The sequence below is a fragment of the Monodelphis domestica genome, chromosome 6 (assembly GCF_027887165.1).
Source record: "Monodelphis domestica isolate mMonDom1 chromosome 6, mMonDom1.pri, whole genome shotgun sequence".
Classification (NCBI taxonomy): Eukaryota; Metazoa; Chordata; class Mammalia; order Didelphimorphia; family Didelphidae; genus Monodelphis; species Monodelphis domestica.
This window is the reverse complement of record NC_077232.1, coordinates 79688551-79712216: the sequence shown is the minus strand read 5'-3', so window position 1 is coordinate 79712216 and position 23666 is coordinate 79688551. Positions and strand designations below refer to the sequence as shown.

General features: G+C 35.8%; 1 protein-coding gene across 10 annotated transcripts in view; it reads left to right on the top strand.

Annotated features, from left to right (window-relative positions):
- Positions 1-23666, top strand: part of LOC100022326 (DNA polymerase nu) — a 479612-nt gene that overhangs the window by 275222 nt on the left and 180724 nt on the right. For all 10 annotated transcript variants that reach the window (XM_056802319.1, XM_056802316.1, XM_056802317.1 and 7 more), the window contains one exon: positions 19864-19921. In XM_056802319.1, the coding sequence (XP_056658297.1) occupies positions 19864-19921 (58 nt within the window). The remainder of the gene's footprint in view (positions 1-19863; positions 19922-23666) is intronic.

The following is a 23666-nucleotide window of genomic DNA, read 5'->3' as shown; positions in this document are numbered from 1 at the left end:
GGCAAATCCAAGTTATATTTTCTGGCTATGCGGTCTATGGAACCCTTCCCTTGAACTATAATTTCCCCATCTATTGAGTATGGAAAGTTTCATTACTCCCCTGCCTCAGCACTTTTGTGAAGAAAGCACTTTGTACATTGGAACACACCTGAAAAGGTGTTAACTATTGTTATTTTCCACCAGAATCAATATTTTTCATTAAGCTTTAGGCTTCTGGCAGTGGTTGTTTTATTGTTGGTTTTGGCATAAAAGAAAGGAAAGTAACCTTAGTGATGTTTCTACCTTGGCTACATGCCAACTGATGGATTTTGTGCAAATCTTTTCATTCATCTATATTATTTAAGTTGCTTGTTGAACAAGATGAGATAGTGAGTTGGTATGCAGAGGGATAATGGGATTTGCCACTTATCTTTGAATGGTGTTTTTGAAAATAAGATGTCACCAAAAAGTTGTGAAGGCTTTTCTAATTATTTAGGTTTTTATTATAGCAAATCAATTTAAATATTGATTTTAGTTTTTCTTGTAAGTTGTCATAATGAAAGTACCCTCCAAAATCTTGATTTTTCAAAATAATACCCTCTTCAAATACATACACACATAAATGAAATAGTCACCATAGGCACAGAAATAATGACATTTGGGGGAAAAATTACAAAGTGACAAACCACAGTCCATGGTTTGACATGGTTGAGATAGATGAAGTTCCTAACCAAAAAAAAAAATAATACTTGTATAATCTTCTCTATGGTATAGTAGGAGAAGCAGGGTAATGTAATGGAAATAATACTGGCCCTAAAAGGAGGGATTAAGTGATGGTTCTGCCAATTACAGTGTGATCTTAGAGGAATCAAACCTTCTCTGAGAATCAGTTTGACTTTTGTGAAGGTGAAGTAAGATTATAGATGTGAAAGAACTTTGTAAACTACAAACCATTATAGTAACTCATTGAACACACTGCTAGGGTCTGGAGAATTTATGACCTTTAGAGATTGCCTGCCTTCATGGAGTTCAGTCTCATTGGGAGTTTAGTTACTTAAGCAGATAACTATAAAATGAAACAATTAGTAATCATTTCATTAGAGAAATATAAAACAAATGTTATGTTCAAGGAAGAAGGTTGTTACTTCCAGAGAAAATGAAAAAAAAATGTCAAGGAAGATCATCATGCATAGAATTTACTTACCTGGAGTTCTCCCCTTTCATTTTACAGAAAAAGAAATTAAGTGATTTGCCAGGGAAATTAAGTGATTTGCCCAAGATCATAATGATAGCAATGAGCAGAATAGGGTATTCAAACTTGGGTCTTCTGATGCCAAATTCTGTATTCTTTATACTCCACATGGTATTTGAGTTGATTCCCTTGTTAACTTTCCTGACTGAATTTGTAAACTCCTCTAGGCTGGGATTGTTTTACTTTTGTCTTTGCATCCCTAGCACCTGGCACATAGTGGGTGCTTAATTAATTGATTGATTGATCACCAGGTAGGAATTGAATAGGAAAAAAGGGGAAGGAAAAATATTACAAAAACAGAGTAGAAAAGCAGAGAGTACATATGAATGAAGATAAATAGTCCCGTTTAGTTAATATGGAGTATATGAAGTGGAATGCTGACCTCATTAAATTCAGTTACCCATCTTAGAAAACAAATAAGAAAACACATTTCCTTATTTTTATTAGATATATCTATATCTATCTATCTATCTATCTATCTGTCTGTCTCCATATATATATATGTATATATATATATATGGAGAGAGAGAGAGAGAGAGAGAGAGAGAGAGAGAGAGAGAGAGAGAGAGAGAGAGAGAGAGAGAGAGAGAGAGAGAGAGCTGTATTTTTTGCCAGAAAAGGCCATGGGCTAGTTTTGAATACACAATTTTGGTTTTGTTATTATTGTTAGTATCAGGAAACAACTATGATGTTTTTTGCTCAAAAGGCATCAATAATTTCTAAAAACAAATGGTTGGTAAAATTAATAAAATGGTATGGCAGAGACAAGATAGACCAACATCTCACACTGAGATAAGGTCAACAGGGGTACATGATTTAGATATAAAGATACCATAAACAAATTAGGAGAGCCTAGAATGGCTTACACATCAGATCTATGATTAAGGGAAGAATTTATGAACAAAACAAGATAGAGTCATTATAGAATGTAAAATGGTTAATTTTGATTATGTTAACTTAAAAGGTTTTTGTAGAAATGAAACCAATGCAACCAAGATTAGAAGGAAAGCAGAAAACTAGTGGGAAATTTTACAGCAAGTATTTCTGATAAAGATCACATTTCTCCAATATATAAAGAACTAAGACAAATTTATTTTTTTCTAAGTCAAATTTATTAAAAATATAAGTCACTCTCCAGTTGATAAGTGACCAAAGGTTACAAACAGAGTTTTCAGATGAAATCAAAGCCATCTATAGTCATATGAAAAAATGCTCTTAATCACTCTCAATTAGTGAAGTCACTCCTATCTTATTGGACAATATGACAGAAAAGGAAAATGATAAATATTATAGTGGTTGTAGAAAAATTGAGATACTAATGCACTGTTGGTGGAGCTGTGATCTAATCTACCCATTCTGGAGAGCAATTTGGAACTATGGCTAAAGGGCTTTAAAACTGTGCACACCTGTTGATCCAATAATACCACTACTTGGTCTATATCCCAAAGAAATTTTAAAAAGGGAAAAGAACCTAGTTGTTTAAAAATATGTATTGTAGCTCTTTTTTGGTGTAACTAAGAATTAGAAATTGAGGAGTTATCCATTAGTTGTGGAATGGCTGAACAAGTTGTGGCATATGATTATGATGGAATACTATTAGTATTATAAAGATGATAATCAGGATGATTTCAGAAAAATCTGAACTTACATGAGCTGATGTAAAGTGAAGTGAGCAGAACCAGAAGAACATTGTACACAGTGACAGAAATATTTTTTGATGAACAACTGTGGATGAATTAGTTATTATCAGCAATGCAGTAATCTAAGACAATCCTAGAGACTCATGATGAAAAATATCATCTGCCCTTAAAGAAGTGATAAAGTCTGAATGTAGACCAAAACATACTATATTTCACTTTCTTCTTTTTTGTTTTTATTTTGTTTGAGATGACTTCCGCAAAATTGTTAATATGGGAATATGTTTTATATGATTGCACATGTAAAATCTTTATCAGATTGCTTGCCATCTCAGGGAAGGAGGGTGGGAAAAAGGAAGAGATTTGGAACTCAAAATTTTAAATGCATGTTAAAAATTGTTTTTACATTTAATTTGGTAAAAAATAAAATATTATTTTTAAAAGAGTGTGCCTGGGCTCACTGTGGGAGGTCACTATGTTCTGTCTGTGTTCTAAGGACCTAAGCAGCCCCAGGGACCAGCTCCAGCTCTGGGACCCCACTTGTATACAAAAAAAAGGTAGTTGAAGGAAAGGAATTTCTGGGGGGAGTAGGATTCATACCAGGAATGCATAATTGACCATATCAAAAATCAAACTAACAGGAATTTTATAAAGAAAACCAGAAGTGATACATGAGCAGATATTTGAGGCGTTTTTTATGTTGTATTATAATTATATTTTTAATTTTTTTAATTGTAATAAATTCCACATAAGTTTTCCAAAGTTATATGATTCATAATGTCGTCTTCCTTTCTTCACTCCCTCCTCCCAGAACTGACAAGGAATTCAAGCTAGGTTATCCTTATATTATCACACAAAACATATTTCCATTTTATAGATCATTTTATAGAACCAAACCTCCAAAACATATACCCAAATAAACAAGTGATAAGTCATATAATTTCTCTGTTCCAATAGTCCTTTCTCTGGAAGCGGATAGCATTCTTTTTCATAAGTCCTTTAGAATTATCCTGGATCATTGTATTGCTGTTAGTAGCAAAGTCTATCACATTTGATTGTTCCACAATACTATAGTTACTGTGCATAATCTTCTGGCTCTGCTTATTTCACTCTGCATCAGTTCCCATAGATCTTTCCAACTCTTTTCTGAAATCATTCTGTTCATCATTCTTTGTAACACATTGGTATTCCATCAACATCATATACCACAGTTTGTTTACCCATTCCCCAATTGAGGAACATCCCTTTAGTTTCCAATTTTTGCCACCACAAAGAGACCACCACAAAAGCTATAAATATTTTTGTACAAACAGGTCCTTTTCCATTTTTAAAAATCTCTTTGAGGAATCAGCTAGGTAACTTAGTGGACTGACAACCAGACCTAGAGATGGGAAGTCCTAGGTTCAAATTTGGCCTCAGACTCTTCCTAGCTGTGTGATCCTGGGCAAGTCACTCAACTCCCATTGCCTAGCCCTTACTACCCTTTTGCCTTGGAATCAATACCTTGTAGTGGTATTACTGGATCAAAAGGTATGCATTATTTTACAACCTTTTTTGGCATAATTCCAAATTGCCATCCAGAATGGTTGGATCACTTTACAACTCCACCAACAATGCATTAGTATCCCAATTTGCCATGTTCCCTCCAACATTTATCATTTCCCTTTACTGTCATGTTGGCCAAACTGATAAGTATAAGGTGGAGCTATTTTAATTTGCATTTCTCTAATCAAGAGGGATCTGGAACATTTTTTCATATGATTATTGATAGCTTTGATTTCTTCATCTCAAAACTGCTTATTCATATCCTTTGACCATAGGGGATTTATATATATATATATATATATATATATATATATGAAGGGAATGAAATTACAGGAGTCTTCATAGGGAAGATGATACTTAAATTAACTTTGAAGGAAAACAGTATGTTTAATAGAAAAACAGATGGAAAAATGGAGTCCTTTCCAGGTATGTCAGATAATATAAGTGAAGCAGAGAGACAAGAGAGGGCAGGATAAGAATATGGAATAGAGAATAATCAAGAGTGGTTGGAGAGAAGCATAAATGATGGTGGGAAGTAGGAGATAAAGCAAAAAAGGTACATTTGAGTGTAGGAGTAAAAATGAATGAATATTCCTAGTATTTAAAATATATAGGATTTAAATATAAATATATAAAATATAGGATTTTAAATAATAAATCAAAAGAGAAGGAAAAGAAAAAAGGTTCTTTCAGTCAAGTGAGCAGAGCAAAGAGAGCCAGAGACTCATACCTGTAGCACTTTACCAAAAGTACAAGCTCAAAAAAAAAAGAGCCCTGCAGCATGGGTCTAAACCAAATTTATCTCCTTAGCATCCTTATGTAAAATTAGGATGTAACTTAAAAGGATTCTGGGAATGTAACTCATATTTTCCATTTGCACATTCTCCTCTGTGATACTTTGGGAGACCAGTCTCCCCAATGGATCATTTTAAACATAATTACTAAGGTATGTACAATTTTACACAGGGAAAATATAACTTGGGGATAAGGAAACAAAAGGGAATTAAGAACTATGACCAAACAAAATTTATACTGTCCAGATTTTGGCAGAGACAAAATCAATTTGTAAGTGTTCAAATGGTGTGTAAGCTAGAGGATGTCTACCAAAGGCTTTTCCGAAAAGCATGCTGATTAAAGGCCTGGCAGATAGGACAAGCTGTACATATTTTGGAGGCAATTGTAGTTATTCCAGGTGTTATCCATACTTTTTTTTTAACAGAGTCTACAATGCCTTGGGTGCCGAAATGACCATGTTTATGAATAGAGTGACAAATTTGTCATGGGATTTGTCTAGGAAATGTCTAGGGAGCAGGGGTTTGCCTTCTGATGATACCCATACTCCATTAATTTGTTTGGATTTAATTTTTTTCTTCCATTTTCCCACTTCCTTGTCATTGTAGAAAAGGGATGGATCCAAATCATTAGTAATTTTAGGGTTAAAATTAACTTGGACCCTTCCAGGGCTTCTATCTTCGCTGCAGCATTTGCTTGTTCATTTCCCCTGGAGACAGTCAGTACCATGTGTGTGGGCAGAGCAGTGAATCACAGCTATGGCATTGGGGAGCTGGAGGGCAGAAAGAAGGTCAGTAATAAGGTCTGCATTGGCAATACATTTTCTAGTTGATGTTAAGAATCCCCTCTGAAGCCATAGCATGCCAGTGGCATGACATATGCCAAATGCATAACGGGAGTCTGTGTAAATTGTGACTCTCTTATCCATTGCAATGACACATGCATGTTTTAAAGCTATGAGTTCTGCATCTTGTGAGCTTACATTTGAGGGTAAGGAAGCTGACCAGAAAGCAGAAAATTTAGTAATTACTGCAGCTCCTATATAGCACATGCCATCCTTCATAAATGAAGAACCATCTATAAATAATATTAAATATGAATTATCCAAAGGGGTGCCCAATAAATAATTATAAGGTTTATCAGCAATGGACACTAAAGATGTACAGTCATGTAAAGGTTCTCCAAAAGTTGGCAAATCGGGGAGAAAGGGTGCAGGATTAAGAACTCCACAGTGTTTTAAGGTGATTTGTTCATTATTCAATAGGATTATTTCATATCTCATGATTCTTTGATTGGTAAATGCCTGTGTCCTATGTCTTAATAATAATGCCTTGATCTCATGTGGGTACTTTATGGTCAGAGGGAATCCTAATACTAGATCGGCAGATTTGGTTACTAATAAAGCTGTGGCAGCTACTCCCCTAAGGCATGGTCATGCTCCTGAAGCAACTGGGTCCAACAGAATAATAGGCTACTAGGCTTGAGCAGGCCCTAAAAGTTGAGTTAGAATACCTGAAGTTATCCCTCTCTGTTCATGGACATGTAAGATAAATGGCTTGTTGTAATCTGGAATGCCTAGAGCAGACAGGGTAGGCTGTTTTAGATTTGAAAGAGCTATCAGATGTTCCTTTTCCATTTTAAGTGGTTCAGGGTTCCTCTGGAAATTATAATGAGATAGAGCCATTAGGAGAGCTATTTAATGTGACACTCAGTTTACATAGTAGATCTTTCCCCAGAAGATTTATAGTGGAGCTAGTCATCAAGAGGAAAGAATGTTCCACAGACAAGGATCCCACAGACACTATCCTAGGGGAAAGTTTTGGAACCTTTAGGGGTGTACCCAATACCCTCACTACATTTATTGAGCCTATGGAATCACAATCTGAATCAGGTGTGCTCTTTAATACAGACCTGAAGGCTCCTGTGTCCAGAAGACAATCATAATAAGCATTTCCAGCCTTTAAAGTCACATGAGGTTCATCACTATGGGGGGCAATGAATAGGGATAATGAGTAGTAAGACATCAGGGTCTGGAAAATCTAAGGTTAAATCCTTTGATTCCTGTGTCCCAACCCCCTAATACCCCCCAACCCATACACCTTCATTATCTTTGGGTAGTTCCTTGGGCTCCCCCTTGAGGGGCATTAGCACTCTGATTAGTTCCGGGACGAGCTCAACTTAGAATATACTGTTGTGGGGTCATTTGGTTTGAGTTATCAGTTATTTGATTTAAATTTCTAGAAAAGCTATGAGTTCTAAAATTGTGATTTCTTAATTAATTATTATAATTATAATTTCTATAATTATTTCTATATCTATTATTCCATTGATTATTGTTTCTAATTGCTTGGAAGAAATTTCTACAATTCATTATTATGTGACCCTTCTTTCCACAGAAGTGGCAGGTAAGGGATCGATAATTAGGTTCTTGGAGAGGGACAAGTGCCATTGGTTGAGTATCTTTGAGAGCCAAGCCAGTGGTTTCTCAGAAGCTGAGGGTCCTTTGCCTAAGTGTGACGGTCCAGTCTAATAATGGAGTGAGAGACACTGTATGCTAAATCCCATGGGTGTAGCCATCACACAATGTTCTGCCATGGCATGGAAGTTCGTTTATTTTATAGGTGCAGTGAGTACATGCTTTTCTAGCACACAATCAATTTTCTACATATATGTTTCCATAGAAATTAACAACAGAAGCATAGTCTAAGGCAGCAGTTCTCAACCTCTCAATTTGTAGCAATGAGAATACATAATGCATACCAGGTATTTATATTCCGAATCATAACTGTAGCAAAATTACAGTTTTGAAGTAGCCACAAAAATAATTTTTTTGGTTTGGGGTCACTGCAACATGAGGAACTGTATTGCGGGGTCATGGCATTAGAAAGGTTGAGAACCACTGGTCTAAGGACAATGAAACATTGTTGCTATAGATCAGGGGTCCCCAAACTACGGCCCGCAGGCCACATGTGGCCCCGTAAGGCCATTTATCTGGCCCTCACCACACTTCTGGAAGGGGCACCTCTTTCAATGGTGGTCAGTGAGAGGAGTACTATATGTGGCGGTGCCACAAAGTACAGTATCGCTCATGTACATTACTACTTCCAGTTACAAAATTATTTGTGTGGCGCCTTGTTCTGAGAATAACTGAACAAGAACAAGGCACTGCATAAAGGACTATTGGCTGCACAATGGAAGATGTCAGCATGGTGAGCAGCAATCTGGGGGAGGGGATTCCACATGGAATACTGCTGCCCAGGATAGTGGTGGCGATGATGGACCTGTGCAAGGTGTAACAGGCCCATCACAGCCAGAGTTGCAGCCTCCAAACTCAGACAGCAGTATACAAATTTGTTCATTGTTTTTTCTTTTAATAGTCTGGCCCTCAAATGATCTGAGAGACAGTGAACTGGCCCCCTGTGTAAAAAGTTTGGGGACCTCTGCATAGATGAATGACATAAACAGGGTGATCTGGAGGTTAGTTCTCCCTGACCTAAGGAGAATCATTATTACTTTTGATCAGCTTTCACAATCAATCACAATTACTTAGGAGATGGATAACAAAACATTTTGTATCTAAGTACAGGGTTCGAAGGTAATTTGAGACAGACCAGATTTTGGGTTTTCCTCAAATTAGAAGTTCTATTTTTCTTGTGTTACTTTAAAGCACCTGGAAATGTTGCCTGGTTTCTGTCTGCAGTGGAGTATATCTTGAAGGTGATTTATGTTCTTGGCTTCCCTGGCTTGTAATGGGAGTGAATGTAACTCTGTGGAGAAGGAAAGGAGGGGGGTAATGGGTAATGATCTTTAGGTTTTAATTCTTTGAATGTAATGTTTTAAGGTAATAATATCGGGGGATTAAGGTGGGATATATGTTTATTCTATAAGTCTTTGCTCTTATATTATTTCTTTTGTATTGGAGAGAGAACAATAATCATCCATTAGTGAGGGAAATTGGAGAGAGAGAAGTCACAGAGGGGGATCAGTGGAGGCCTTATTTTCTGGAGGCTGCCTTGCAGCCTCCATTTCCCCAGACTGTGACTCTGTCAGACAGCAGGGGTGATGGTTTCCCACAGAGTATCATGCCCTTTTTCTCGTTTATCAATTCTTTTAGTTAAAGATTTTGATTGTTTTTCTTTATTGCCTTTAAAGACATAAGCAGCAGTTCACCTCAACTCATCAATGTCCATTTCATGCAATGTGTTTTAAAGTAATCTTGGACTATGTGGTCTCAAATTTTGTAGGAGTAAAAATGAATACATACGAATAGTACTTAAAAATATATAGGATTTTTAATAATAAATCAAAAGAGAGGGAAAAGAAAAAAGGTTCTTTCAGTCAAGTGAGCAGATCAAAGAGAGCCAGAGACTCACACCTGCAGCACTTTACCAAAAGCACAAGCTCTGAAAAAAGAGCCCCACAGTGTGGGTCTCAGCCAAATTTATCTCCTAATCATTCTTATGTAAAATGAGGACATAACTTAAAAGGATTCTGGGAATATAGCTCAGATGTTGCAAATTTTCCATCTGCACATGAGGTAAATTGTGGAGAGCCTTTCTTGAATGTGAGGATTGGGATAACCACTTGTTGGAATGTAGAAGGAATTCCTTTTCAGGAATAAGTTGGACTGAAGTACATTCTAGGTCTGAGATTATTATTCTACAATTCTGTGTGTGTGTGTGTGTGTGTGTGTGTGTGTGTGTGTGTGTGTGTGTGTGTGTGTGTTTGGCATGGTAATTTATTTTTTTATTTAAATTTATTTAGTCAATTTATAACATTATTTCTTGGTTACAAGAATCATATTTTTTCCCTCCCTCCCCTGCCCCACCCTTCCTGTTGCTGACGTGCAATTTCACTGCATATTACATGTGTGCTTTATCAAAATCTATTTCCATGTTGTTGGTGTTTGCATTAGGATGTTCATTTAGAGTCTACATCCCTAACCATATCCCCTCGACCCATGCATTCAAGCAGTTGTTTTTCTTCTTTGTTTCTGCTCCCACAGTTTTTCCTCTGAATGTGTCTAGTGTTTTTTCTCGTAGATCCCTCCAAGTTGTTTAGGATCACTGCATTGCCACTAATGGTAAAATCTATTACATTCGATTGGACCACAGTGTATCAGTTTCTGGGTATAATGTTCTCCTGGTTCTGCTCCTTTCACTCTGCATCAATTCCTGGAGGTTGTTCCAGTTCACATGGAATTCTTCCACTTTATTATTCCTTTGACCACAATAGTATTCCATCACCAACATATACCACAATTTGTTCAGCCATTCCCCCATTGAAGGGCATCCCCTCATTTTCCAATTTTTGGCCACCACAAAGAGCGCAGCTATGAATATTCTTGTACAAGTCTTTTTCCTTATTATCTCTTTGGGGTACAAACCCAGCAGTGCTATGGCTGGATCAAAGGACAAACAGTCTTTTAGCACCCTTTGGGCATAATTCCAAATTGCCCTCCAGAATGGTTGGATCAATTCACAACTCCACCAGCAATACATTAATGTCCCGACTTTGCCACATCCCCTTCAGCATTCATTACTTTCCTTTGCTGTCATGTTAACCAATCTGCTAGGTGTGAGGTGATACCTCAGAGTTATTTTGATTTGCATTTCTCTGATTATAAGAGATTTAAAACACTTTTTCATGTGCTTATTATTAATAATTTTGATTTCTTTAACTGAAAATTGCCTATTGTAATGGAGTGATAAATTGTAATAGATAGATACTTCTGAGGGTGTCTATTGATCAATACTGGTTGACTAATGGATCAAGATTTTACCTACCCTCCACCCTTCACCTCCCTCTTCAAAAACCTTTCAGCTTCACCCCTCCCCCCTTTCTCTTCAGTTTCACTCAGTGTGAATTATGAGGTTTCAGAGGAAATACTCTTTTCTCTTAATTTCTCAAGTAAGGAAGTTTATTGGGGAAGACAGGACAAGAATAGAGGATGAGGTAAGAGGCATGGGGTTTTCCCTAGTCTATACAAGGAGCCTTGGTTTTGAGGATATTGGGGAAATGGCAGTTCTGTCACAACTGTGACACAAAGTCTGTCAGGGAGGTATGAGGACAAGTATATGTCTTCTTTTCTTCTAACCAGCCAAGTAAATATCAGTCAGTCAGCAAAAGCTTCAGGGTCTTCACCATCAGCCACAAACAGCCAAAACTTAGTCCAAAAGCCAGAAACCCTGACTTCATCTCCACCACCCTTTCAGAAGCCCAAAGGGGTCCAGTTCAAAAGTTTCTCAGCCTCCCTCAGAAGTCCAGCTCAGTTCAGCTGCTTGCTTGGCTCCAACTATCTTTCCCAGGAACATTCCAATAGAACTGTCACTTGACTGACAGCTCTTCTGTCCTCAGCTTTCTGTCTTGCATGCATGTAAATTCTCTCTTGCATGCATGCCTTGCAAATTCTCTCTTACATACTATTCATGTCCCTTACCCATTTATCAATTGGAAAATGGCTTGATTTTTTGTACAATTGGTTTAGCTCTTTATAAATTTGAGTAATTAGGCCATTATCAGAGGTTTTTGTTATAGAGATTGTTTCCCAATTTGCTGCTTCCCTTCTAATTTTGGTTGCATTACTTTTGTTTGTACAGAAACTTTTTAATTTGATGCAATCAAAATTACTGATTTTACATTTTGTGATTTTTTTTTTAGCTCTTGCTTGGTTTTAAAGTCTTTCCTTTCCCAAAGATCTGACAAGTATACTATTCTGTGTTCACCTAATTTGATTATAATTTCCTTCTTTATGTTCAAGTCATTCACCCACTCTGAGTTTATCTTGGTGTAGGGTGTTAGATGTTGATCCAAAACTAATCTCTCCCATACTGTCTTCCAATTTTCCCAGCAGTTTTTGTCAAATAGTGGATTTTGTTCCCAAAGCTGGGATTTTTGAGCTTATCATAGACTGTCTTGCTGAGGTCACTTACCCCAAGTCTATTCCACTGATCCTCCTTTCTGTCTCTTAGCCAGTACCAAATTGTTTGATGACCACTGCTTTATAATAGAGTTTGAGATCTGGGACTGCAAGGCCACCTTCCTTTGTATTTTTTTTTTCATGATTTACCTGCATATTCTTGTTCTTTTCTTCTTCCAAATGAACTTTGTTATGTTTTTTTTTCCTAATTCAGTAAAAACGTTTTTTGGTAGTTCAATGGGTATGGCACTAAATAAATAAATTATTCTGGGTAGGATTGTCATTTTTATTATGTTAGCTTGTCCTACCCATTAGCAATCAATGTTTTTACAATTGTTTAGATCATTTTAATTGTGTGGAGAGTGTTTTGTAGTTGTGTTCATGTAGTTTCTGTGTTTGTCTCAGCAGATAAATTCCTAAGTATTTCATGTTGTCTAGGGTGATTTTAAATGGAATTTCTCTTTCTCATTCTTGCTACTAAGATGTGTTGGAGATATATAGAAATGCTGATGACTTATGTGGGTTTATTTTGTATCCTAAAACTTTGCTAAAGTCATTGATTATTTCAACTTAACTTTTTGGTTGATTCTCTAGGATTCTTTAAGTAAACCATCATATCATCCACAAAGAGCGATAGCTTGGTCTCCTCTTTGCCTATTTTAATACCTTCAGTTTCTTTTTATTCTCTAATTGCTACAACTAGTGTTTCTAGTACAATGTTAAATAACAGAGGTAATAATGGGCATCCTTGTTTGACTCCTGATCTTATTGGGAAGGGTTCTAGTTTATTTCCATTGCAAATGATGTTTGCTGATGGTTTTAGATATATACTATTTATTATTTTTAGGAAAGGCCCTTCTATTCCTATACTTTCTAGTATTTTCGATAGGAACAGGTGTTGTATTTTGTCAAAGGCTTTTCTTGCATCTATTGAGATAATCATGTGATTTTTGTCAGTTTGCTTGTTAATATGGTCAGTTATGGGGATTATTTTCCTAATATTGAACCATTCTTGCATTCCTAGTATGAATCCTACTTGGTCATTGTGGATAACACTCATGATTACTTGCTGGAGTCTTTTTGCTAGTATCCTGTTTAAGGTTTGTTTTTTTTTACATTCATATTCATTAAGGAGATTGGTCTATAGTTTTCTTTCTCTGTTTTTGACCTGCCTGGCTTTGGAATCAGTACAATATGTGTGTCATAAAAGAAATTTGGTAGAACTCCTTTATTGCTTATTCTGTCAAATCGTTTGTATAATATTGGGATTAGTTGTTCTTTGAATGTTTGATGGAATTCATTTGTGAATCCATCTGGACCTAGGGATTTTTTCTTAGGGAATTCTTTGATGGCTTGTTCAATTTCTTTTTCTGATATGGGGTTGTCTTATTTCTTCCTCTGTTGGTCTAGGCAATTTATATTTTTGTAAATATTCATCCATATCACCTTGATTGCCATATTTATTGCCATATAGTTGGGCATAATAGTTTTTAATAATTGCATTAAATTTCCTCTTCATTGGAGGTGAGGTCTCCCTTTTCATTTTGGATACTGTCAACTTGGTTTTCCTCTTTCCTTTTATTAAGTAAATTGATCAGTACTTTGTCTATTTTATTTGTTCTTTCAAAGTACCAGCTTCTAGTCTTATTTATTAAATCAATAGTTCTTTGACTTTCAATTTTATAAATTTCTCCTTTGATTTTTAGGATCTCTAATTTAGTCTTCATCTCAGGATTTTTAATTTGTTCACTTTCTAGTTTTTTAATTTGCATGCCAAATTCATTGACCTCTGCCCTCTCTAATTTGTTAATATATGAACTCAAGAATATAAATTTCCCCCTGAGTACTGCTTTGGCTGCATCCCATAGATTTTGAAAGGATGTCTAATCATTGTCGTTTTTTTCAATGAAATTATTAATTGTTTCTATGATTTGTTCTTTGATTCTGGATAATCATATTGTTTAATTTCCAATTAAATTTTGGTTTGCCTCTCCATATACCCTTACTAATTATTTATTTCATTGTGATTTGAGAAGGTTGCATTTATTATTTCTGCTCTTTTGTACTTATTTGCAATGTTTTTATGCCATAGTACATGATCGATCTTTGTGAATGTACCATGTGCTGCTAAAAAGAAGGTATATTCCTTTTTGTTTCCTATTTATTTTTCTCCACATATCTATTAACTCTAATTTTCCTAAGATTTCATTCACTTCTCATATATTAATTTATTTTTTGGTTTGATTTATCTAGTTCTGATAGAGGAAGGTTCAGGTCCTCCACTAGTATAGTATTTCTATCTATTACATCCTTAAGCTTCACTAGTTTCTCCTTTAGAAATTTGGATGCTATGCAATTTGGTGCATACATGTTGAGTACTGATATTTCCCCATTTTCTATACTGCCTTTTATTAGGATGTAATTACCTTCCCTCTCTCTTTTAACTTGATCTATTTTTACTTTGGCTTTGTCAGATATCATGATTACAACTGCTGCCTTCTTTTTTATCAGCTGATGCCCACTAGATTTGGCTCCATCCTCTTACTTTCACCCTATGCATGTCTACCTTTCTCATGTGTGTTTCTTGTAGGCAGCATATAGTAGGGTTTTGGTTTCTAATCCACTCTGGTATTCCCTTGCTTTTTATGGGTGACTACATTCCATTACACATTCAGAGTTATGATTACCAGCTGTGTATTTCCCAGAATTTTGATTTCTACTCTTATTCTTGCCTTTTCTTCTTTCACTATTTCCTTCTACAATCACGTTTTGTTTTTAATCAGTCCCCCTAATTCCCACCCTTATTTTACTTCCCTTTCTATCCCCTTCCTTCTTCCCCCCCTTATTTTCCCTGGAGTCTTTCTAAAACTACCCCCCCACCCTCTCCCTCCTTTGTACTGCTTCCCTCCCCACCAGTCCATTTGTTACCATTCTACTTCCCTATTGGGCACAAATCAATTCTCTGCCCCAGTGGATTTGATTGTTTTTCCCCCTTTGAGTCAATTTTAATGCACCTAATAGTTGAGTATTTCCTATCTCCAACCTCTTTACCCTTCCAGTTTATTGATGTTCTCCCTCCTCCCGCCATGAGTTTCTTTGTGAAATATAAACTTACTCCCTTTTGTTTCTTTTCTCATTTCATTTAGTATTAACCTCATTTTTTAGCTCTAGTTGTATATATATATATATATATATACATATATATATATATGTATTTATGCATACATATATCTATATACATATTTATGTCTTGGCATTTCATCCTATACAGTTTGTCACTGTTCCCTCAAAGTGTAATTCTTCTAGCTGCCCAGGTGATAATAACATTTTTAAAGAGTTACCAATGACCTCTTTTCTTATAGGGATACATATCATTTTAACTTATTGGGTCTCTAAAAAAAAGTTTTGTTTTTGTTTTAGGGGTGTTGTTTTTTTCCCCCTCTTCCTTAATTACCTTTTGGTGATTTACTTGAGTTATGTGCTTGGGCATCAAATTTTCTGTTCAGTTCTGGTCTTTTCTTTACAAATGCTTGGAATTCTTCTATTTTGTTAAATGTCCATACTTTCCCCTGTAAGAATATAGTCAGTTTTTCTGGGTAATTGATTCTTGGTTGTAGACCTAGTTCCCTTGCTTTCAGGAATATCATATTCCATGCCTTTCGGTCCTTCGGTGTAGATGCAGCCAGATCCTGTGTTATCCTCACTGTAGTTCCTTGGTATCTGAATGACTTCTTCTTAGAAGCTTCTAATATTTTTGACTTGGTCTGATAATTCTTGAATTTGGCTATAACATTCCTGAGTGTTGTTATTTGGGGGTTAAGTACAGGAGGTGATCTGTGGATTCTTTCAATCTCCACTTTTCCCTCTTGTTCTAGAATATTGGGGTAGTTTTCTTGGATTATTTCCTGTAGTATCGTGTCCAGGCTTTTTCTTTTGTCATGGTCTTCCAGTAGACCTATGATTCTTAAGTTGTCTTTCCTGGAATGATTTTCTAAATCTTCTCTTTTGTGAATGAGGTGCTTCATATTTTCCTCAATTTTTTCATTCTTTTGGTTTTGTTTTATAGTGTCCTGCTGCCTTGTGAAGTTGCTTGCTTCTAGTTGTTGTATTCTGGGTATTAAAGATTGGATTTCTTCCCTGGCTTTTTGGTCATCCTCCTTCTGGTCTGATTTTCTTGGGAGGTCATCTTTCATTTTCTCTGCCTCATCTTTCATTTTCTTTGCCTCATCTTTAATCTCCTTTGCCTCATCTTTAATCTTCTCAGCCTCATCTTTCATTTTCGTTGCCTCATCTTTCAGATTCTTTGTCTCATCTTTCATCTTCTTTGTCTCATTTTCAAGTTGATTAATTTTGGCTTTCAAGACACTGTTTTCTGTTTCCAAATGACTTTTCTTACTTTTTAAGTTCTTTTCCCAGTTGTCTTCAGTCTCTCTTAATTGTGTTTTGAATTGTATTTTGAGTTCTTCAAAAAACCTGTATCCAATTTGCTGGAGTTTCTGTGTTTTTGCTTGATGTTCCTTCATCCTTCTCTGTTCCATTTGCTCTTTATTCAATGCCTGTTTAGAAACTGTTGATTGTAATTTCTTTTTTATTTTTCTGTTGTTTGCTCATATTTACCACTTCTTTACTCCCTGTAATTGCCTGTGCTTTTGCTCCTCTCATTTTTGTGGGTTTGGGCTTTTCTGTCAGCCTTCACCTTTGGAATTTTGTCAGCAAATCTCTCAGTGAAGTCTGTGGGGGAGGGGTGCTGTAGCTTGAGCTTCCCTGTGCTCTGGAGGCCTTGATGGGATTAAGTCCAGCTGAGTTGCAGAGCTGGATGTGCCCTGAGGCCAAAACCTGGGGGGTGGCTCAATATGGAGTGTCTCCACTGCTACAACTAGGCTGCCCACTCTGCACTCTGAGCTTCTTCTCTAACTGGTTTCCCACCACCTGTTTGACGCTCTGAGCCTAGCACAGCTTTGCCCGTAAGTTATTCCCTCAAGACCAGCACCCTTGCCCACCCAGAGGCTCCAGCTACTGCTGGAGGCTTAGAGCTCTAGGTGGGGAGGGTCATGGGACCTTCCTTCTTCCTTCCCCTTGGACCGGAGTATTCTCGAATTCCAACTTTTGGGGGTGTACCTTTTAGTTTGAGTCTAGCAGGAGGGTTCCTTGGATCTGTCTTGTTGTTAGGTTTGATTTTCAGTCCCTTAGGAGAATTTAGTTTGTAATCAGTAAAGAAGGGTTTTCAGAGGTCTGAACTTTCACTGTCTCTATGCCGCCATCTTGACTCTGCCTCCTCTATTCTACAATTCTATGAATTGAAATGGAAGTTGTAATGGAGAGAAGACTCATGTACATGATAAATTAAATAACAATATTGTTCAGTGCAAAATTAGGCAATGTTTTGCCAAAACAGAAGAATGCAAGGAAATCTCTTCTCAAATCAGGGTAATTTGAGGTAAAGTGGTATAATGGAAAAAGCATTGCATGATGAATCAGTGGACCCAGGCTTTAGATCTACTTTTCAACTACCACTTGATAACCCCACTTTGATTTACATAAGTATCTCATACAACTTGTCCAAAACAAAACCTATTAGCTTTCCCCCTAAATTCACCCCTCTTCTGAATTGCCCTTTTCTCTAGATAGTACCAGTATCCTTCTAGTCCCTCATATTTACAATCTCATAATTGTCCTTGATGTTTCCCTTTTATCCTCTATCCAGTCAGTTGCCAGGTCTTGTTCATTTCTACCTCAACATCCCTCATAATCCATCTACTTCTCTCTACTAATCTTACAAATATCCTACTCCAGGCCTCTCCTCCTTTGGTCTACTGCAATAGTCTCCTAACTGTTTTTTTTTTCCTCAAGTCTCTCTGCTCTTCAATCCATTTTTCACACAGTTACCAAATTTATATTCATTCCTAAAGTAATCTGACCAAATGACTTCTTGATACAAGAAGCTTCAGAGGAACCTCATTGCTTTTAGGATGTAATACAAACATTTAAAACTCTTCACAGTCTAACCTGAGCCTTTCTTTTCAGGATGATCGCATATTATACCTCTCCACACACTATACTCTCCAGCAATCTTGCAGGGAAAGTACAAGATATCCCATCTCCTGACTTCATATTCTCCTACCTCTTATTTGCCTTGAGGTGAAAGGGAACAAGTATGCAAACATTTATTAAATGCCTCCTATGTGCCAGGCACTTTACAAATATTAACTCACTCCTGTTAGTTAGGTGCTGTTATCCTCATTTTAAAGTTGAGGAAACTGAGACAGAGGTTAAGTGACTTGCTCAGCGCCACATAGCTAGTAGGTGTCTTGGGCTGGATTTAAACTCAGGTCTTACTGATTCCAGACCCAGCACTATCCTCTGAGACAACTTATTGTTTCTTGGAACTCCTGGCTTCCTTCAAGACTCTATTCTGTGTCATCTTCAAGAGGTTGTTCAAGCAGAAAGAGCTCAGAAAAACCTGGAAAGTCTTATATGAACTGAAGCAGAGTAAAATAAGCAGAACCAGGAGAACTTGTGCAGTGACAGGAATACTTTACAATGAACAACTATGAATAATAGTTATTCTCAGCAATACAGTGATCCAAAACTATCCCAAAGGACTCATGATAAAAAAAATGCCATCTACTTCCAGAGAAAAAGAACTGAGTCTGAATCCAGACCAAAGGAAACTTTTTTCACTTAATTTTTTTTCTATTTGAGTTTCCTTCCATGAAAGCATTAATATGGAAAAAAATGTTTTACATGATTGCACATGTAAAATCTATATGAGATTGCTTAGTATCTCAAGGAGGTGAGGGTGGAGAGAGGGAGAGTTTAAGACTCAATATTCTTTTTAAAATTTTGGAAATTGTTTTATATGTAATTGGGGGGAAATAAAAGAAATAAAATAGAAAAAATAAAAGAAATTTTAAAAATTTTAAAGAAGTCTTTTTTGTTTGTTTTTTTTTTCACTTCTCTCATGTTGAGTATTTCCCTACCCCCTACTATTCGATAAACTACTGTATACATATTTTGAATTTGTCCTGTGTGCAAGAACATGTTACATTCCTTTCCTAGAATGCAATCTGCTTCAGGACAGACATTGGCTTAGTTTCCTGATTTTAGCATAACCAGAAGCCTGACACATGATGATTGATTGAGATCATACCATTTATATTGTTTACCTCACAAGTACCTTGTGAAGAAAGCTTTTTCTAGAATAGAATGCATTGTAGAAAGAGGAGCTATTATTGTTAATGTTATTATCATTGAATTACTATTAAAAGCTAGATTGAGTTATATAAGACGAACCAACATTTGTTTTGTGGGTTTTATTTTTTTATTTTTTCCAAAAGAAGCATTAACATTTCCAAAGAGTCAGAAAATTTTACTTTTCAATGTGTGCTATGAGGCTTTTAAAGAAGTAAAATAGTTTAATTCTTTAGGCTGCTGATAATAAAAGAAGTAATGCCTACAAGGATTCCAAGATTAAAAGAAAAAAAGATTATTATCTGAATTGCTCATCAGTCTTTGTTGTGTTTCCAGTAAGATTAAGTTTCAATTTTAAGCATAACTATAGCATATTTCAGATTAAAAATTAATCTGTTTAATAATGTTTGATTGCATTAATATGTAGTATAAAATAAATTAAAGAGTTCATAAAAATAACAAATACCTTAAATAACTTTACTTATAAGTACTATCAAGAATTGAATTTTCAATTAATGACAATCTCTATTCCTATCATTTGTTGACAGAATATCCAAGGAATCTCTAAACACCCAATCCAGATTACTAAGCATCAATATGAACAAGGTAATAATTTCCCTTTTATTTTGTTCAGAATGAAAGTAATCTTTTCTCAAGTCTAAAGAAGCGGCCTATTCCTTTTCCATATTAAATGAACAGAGTAATATAGTTAGTAGAAAGAATTTGGAGACAGAAAATATGAATTTGAGTCCTGGCTTCATTTGTACTCAGAAAAGTCATTTCCTCTCAGGGCATCATTTTCTTTATCCACAAAATGATCTCTATGATCTTTTTCAAAGCAAATATCCCTGATTCTTTTTGTATAATAGCATTGTTAACATGCATTTAATGTTTTCACTTGGTGGTTTTTAAAAAAAATTATTATCCTGGATTGTAGCTTATTACTACCATGGAACTCTTTGAAGCTCTATATAAAGAGAAGTTAAACCATTATGGTCCTTCCCATTTGTTATTTTATAATCTGAAAGGAATGACAGTAGAACAAAGCAAGCAGTTCCACTCCCACAAACTTCCTAAAAAAGGAAAAGATGAAAAAGTAAACACCAACAGAATAAACTCAGTTTTCTCCAACTCTTCATGATTCCATATGGAATTTTTTGGCAGAGTTGCTGGAGTGATTTGCCATTTCCTTCTCTAGTGGATTAAGACAAACAGAAGTTAACTGATTTGTCCAGGGCAATAAACTAGTGTGTGTCTGAGGCTAGATTTGAACTCATATCTTTCTGATTACAGGCTCTATACTCTATCCACTAAGCCACCTAGCTACTACAAATTAAAAAATCAGAAAACTGTTTAAAAATAATTTTATAAAAGAAACCAATGTGTTTTTAAAGCAATTCAACTATTACATTGATATAGTAGGAATGTTATTGGACTACAAACTCAGGTATTAAATTTTAAGTTTCCTGAAGTCAGGGATTGTCTTCTTTCATTTTTGTATCTCACACACATGGAAATATAATGCAGACTGTGTGATCCTGAGCGGGTTACTATACTTCTCCAGTGTCCTAAACAACTAAGAGTATGAATTGTGAAAGAGTTGAAGATTTGCATAAGTAGAAGGAGTTTTGTAGTCTGTGATCTTTCTATTCTATACCAACAAAATCTCAGGTTTGACAAAAAAATAAATATCCCCAGTATAGAACACATGTCCTTACCAAACAGTAGAAAGGAAATAAATCTTTGTTGAATTAAGTTTATGAGGAACAATTGAACTCTAATTTGTATTTGGATAGATCTGGCAGCTTTCTTCTATGGAAAAGTGGATGCAGAGCTGGAAAGACTTAAGATCATTTTACAAATGAGGACACCAAGACCTAGAGAGGAACCATGGCCTCTCCTAGATTATAGAAGTCACAGCTGAAAGAGCTCACATTTAAGCCCAAATTCTCTAACCCTTTGTCCAGAGATCTTTCCACAATACCGTGTCATTTTTCCATTTACAAATGTGACCTCTTGAGAAAATGGGATATAATGTCCAGATATTGCATGATCTCTTCCTTCATGGAAACTACAACTGAATAAGGGGATATGATTCAAAACTATAGAACAAAATAATGCTTGAATTTGAGGAAAATATTGTCATTATTTTTGTGTGCTTCAGGGAAGGCTTCCTAGAGAAAGTGGCACTTGAGTTGGGCTTTAGTTTAATTTTGATGTTTTGGACTTCAACAGATGAACAGATGGACAGAAGGGAGAGAGAATGTTCCAATAAGAGGGAACAGAGATAGAAAAGTACAGTGAATGCTTCTAAGACACAAGGTAGCTCAGTTCGGCAATGAGATCTAGAGAGCAGAAGAGTGGATATTGAGTCAATAGAGACCTGGGTGCCAACTTAGAACATTCCCCACCCCTTGAAAAGTATATTATTCTGTAATAGTTAAGAGATCCACTTTAGAAAGGTGTTAAGTGGCATTAAAGGAAGATGGCTAATAAAAACTTATATTTCCTTCTAGGATTAATTAGATCATACACAAATAAAACAGAAGTTCAGAGATCTCTAATATTTTGAAACATGGGAATTTTTATCTCCAGTTATCTCATCAAATTAAGGAGTTGACCTCTAATAAATGATAATAATAAGGATTTACACTTATATGACTTTTAAATTTTTACTAAGCCTTTTTGTATATCTTAGCTTGTTTGATTCTTGTAACAGTCCCATGAGGAAGGAGCTATTATTATTCCCATTTTACAGATAGATAAACTGAGGTTTAGAGAGGTTTAACAACTTAACCAGGATCAGACCATATATAGTTCTTTATTTCATACTTCTCTGCTTCTTTGATGTATTTGTCAAATAAGTTTGAATATTATAATTATCTATGTTTTCAGCTTATTCCTCAACTGAACTATGAGCTCCCGAAAGGCTAAAGTTATATCATATCTTAACCTTGCTTCCATTGCCAGGTATCATGCTTTGAACATAGCTGTTCAGTTACATTCAGTTTGCATTCATGGAACACTAAGTGTCACCATTGTTTTGGGTCCTGAAGATATTAAGACAGAAACAAAATAATCTCTGCCCTCCATGAACCTTACATTCTACCATAAGGAAACACATATACAGATAAACATATAGAGAATATATACATAGGGAATAAAAAAAAAATCATTTTGGAGATGAACTAACAACTAAGGAGAATATAAAAAGGCCACATGTGGTTACACAAGCTGAACCATTAAGAGAGAGCTAGGAACTCAAGAGGAAGAGATGGAGAGAGAAAGAGAGGGAGAGGAGAAGACAGGAGAGGAAGAGAAAAGAAATAAGAAGAGACAAAATAAGAGAGGAAGAAAGGAGAAAAGAGATAGGAGAGAAAACAGAAGAAAAGAGAGTGGGAAGGGAAGAGAGAAGATAGAAGAAGGAGAAGGATAGGTCAGGGGAAGGGAGAAAAGAGGAGAAAAAGAAAAAAGAAAAAATTCTAGCCTTGTAGATGGCCTGTTCAAAAACATAGACATGGGAGCTAGACCATGGAGCATGGAGGGTGGCAAAGGAGAGCAGAAGACAGAGGAAATATTCTTGAATTAATTAATGTGATATCCACCTACTGAAATTTAAATTATGCGAGAAAAAAGTTATATCTTATCTAACTTTTGTATCTCCCCAGTGAGAAATATATATGAGACAGTTAATAAAATGTTTGTTAGATGAATAAGAGGATAGTTACTTGAAATCATTTTAATGACTTTCAAAGGAAATTAATGTTGAACCTAATATAAATGAAAGAGTTGCTTTCATTTGTTGTCCTAATATAAACAAATGTTTCTTGGAAAATTGAATAGTCAATTTGTTTTGGAGTATTGGCATGGGGATATCAAGATTTAGAACCGGAAAGGGTCTTAAAGATATTATTTCAATTCACAGTTTTTGTAGATTTTTTTCATTTAACAAGGACTTTTAAAGACCTACCATGTAGCTATGTTTGATTACTGTGTTTAATACTTATTAGATGGCTACTATGTAAGAGTTAGCACAATATGAAGACAAAATAAAAGAATCTCTATCTCCAAATAGTTTGCATGATACTGAGGACAAATATCATGTACACAGATAAGAAAATACAAAGAGTATACTAAAAATAAAAATAAAAACAAAGTGATTTCTGGTAGAAAATGCCTAGCAACTGGGAAAATAAGGATTGGTTTTGTGTAGGAGGTGGTATGTGAGCTGAGCCACTTAGGAAACTAAAGATTCTATGAAGCATTTATGAAGAAGGAATGCAGGCACGGGCGGCGGGGGAGGCAGCCTTTGTAGATGCACAGGGATGGGAGAAAGTGAATCCAGCATGAA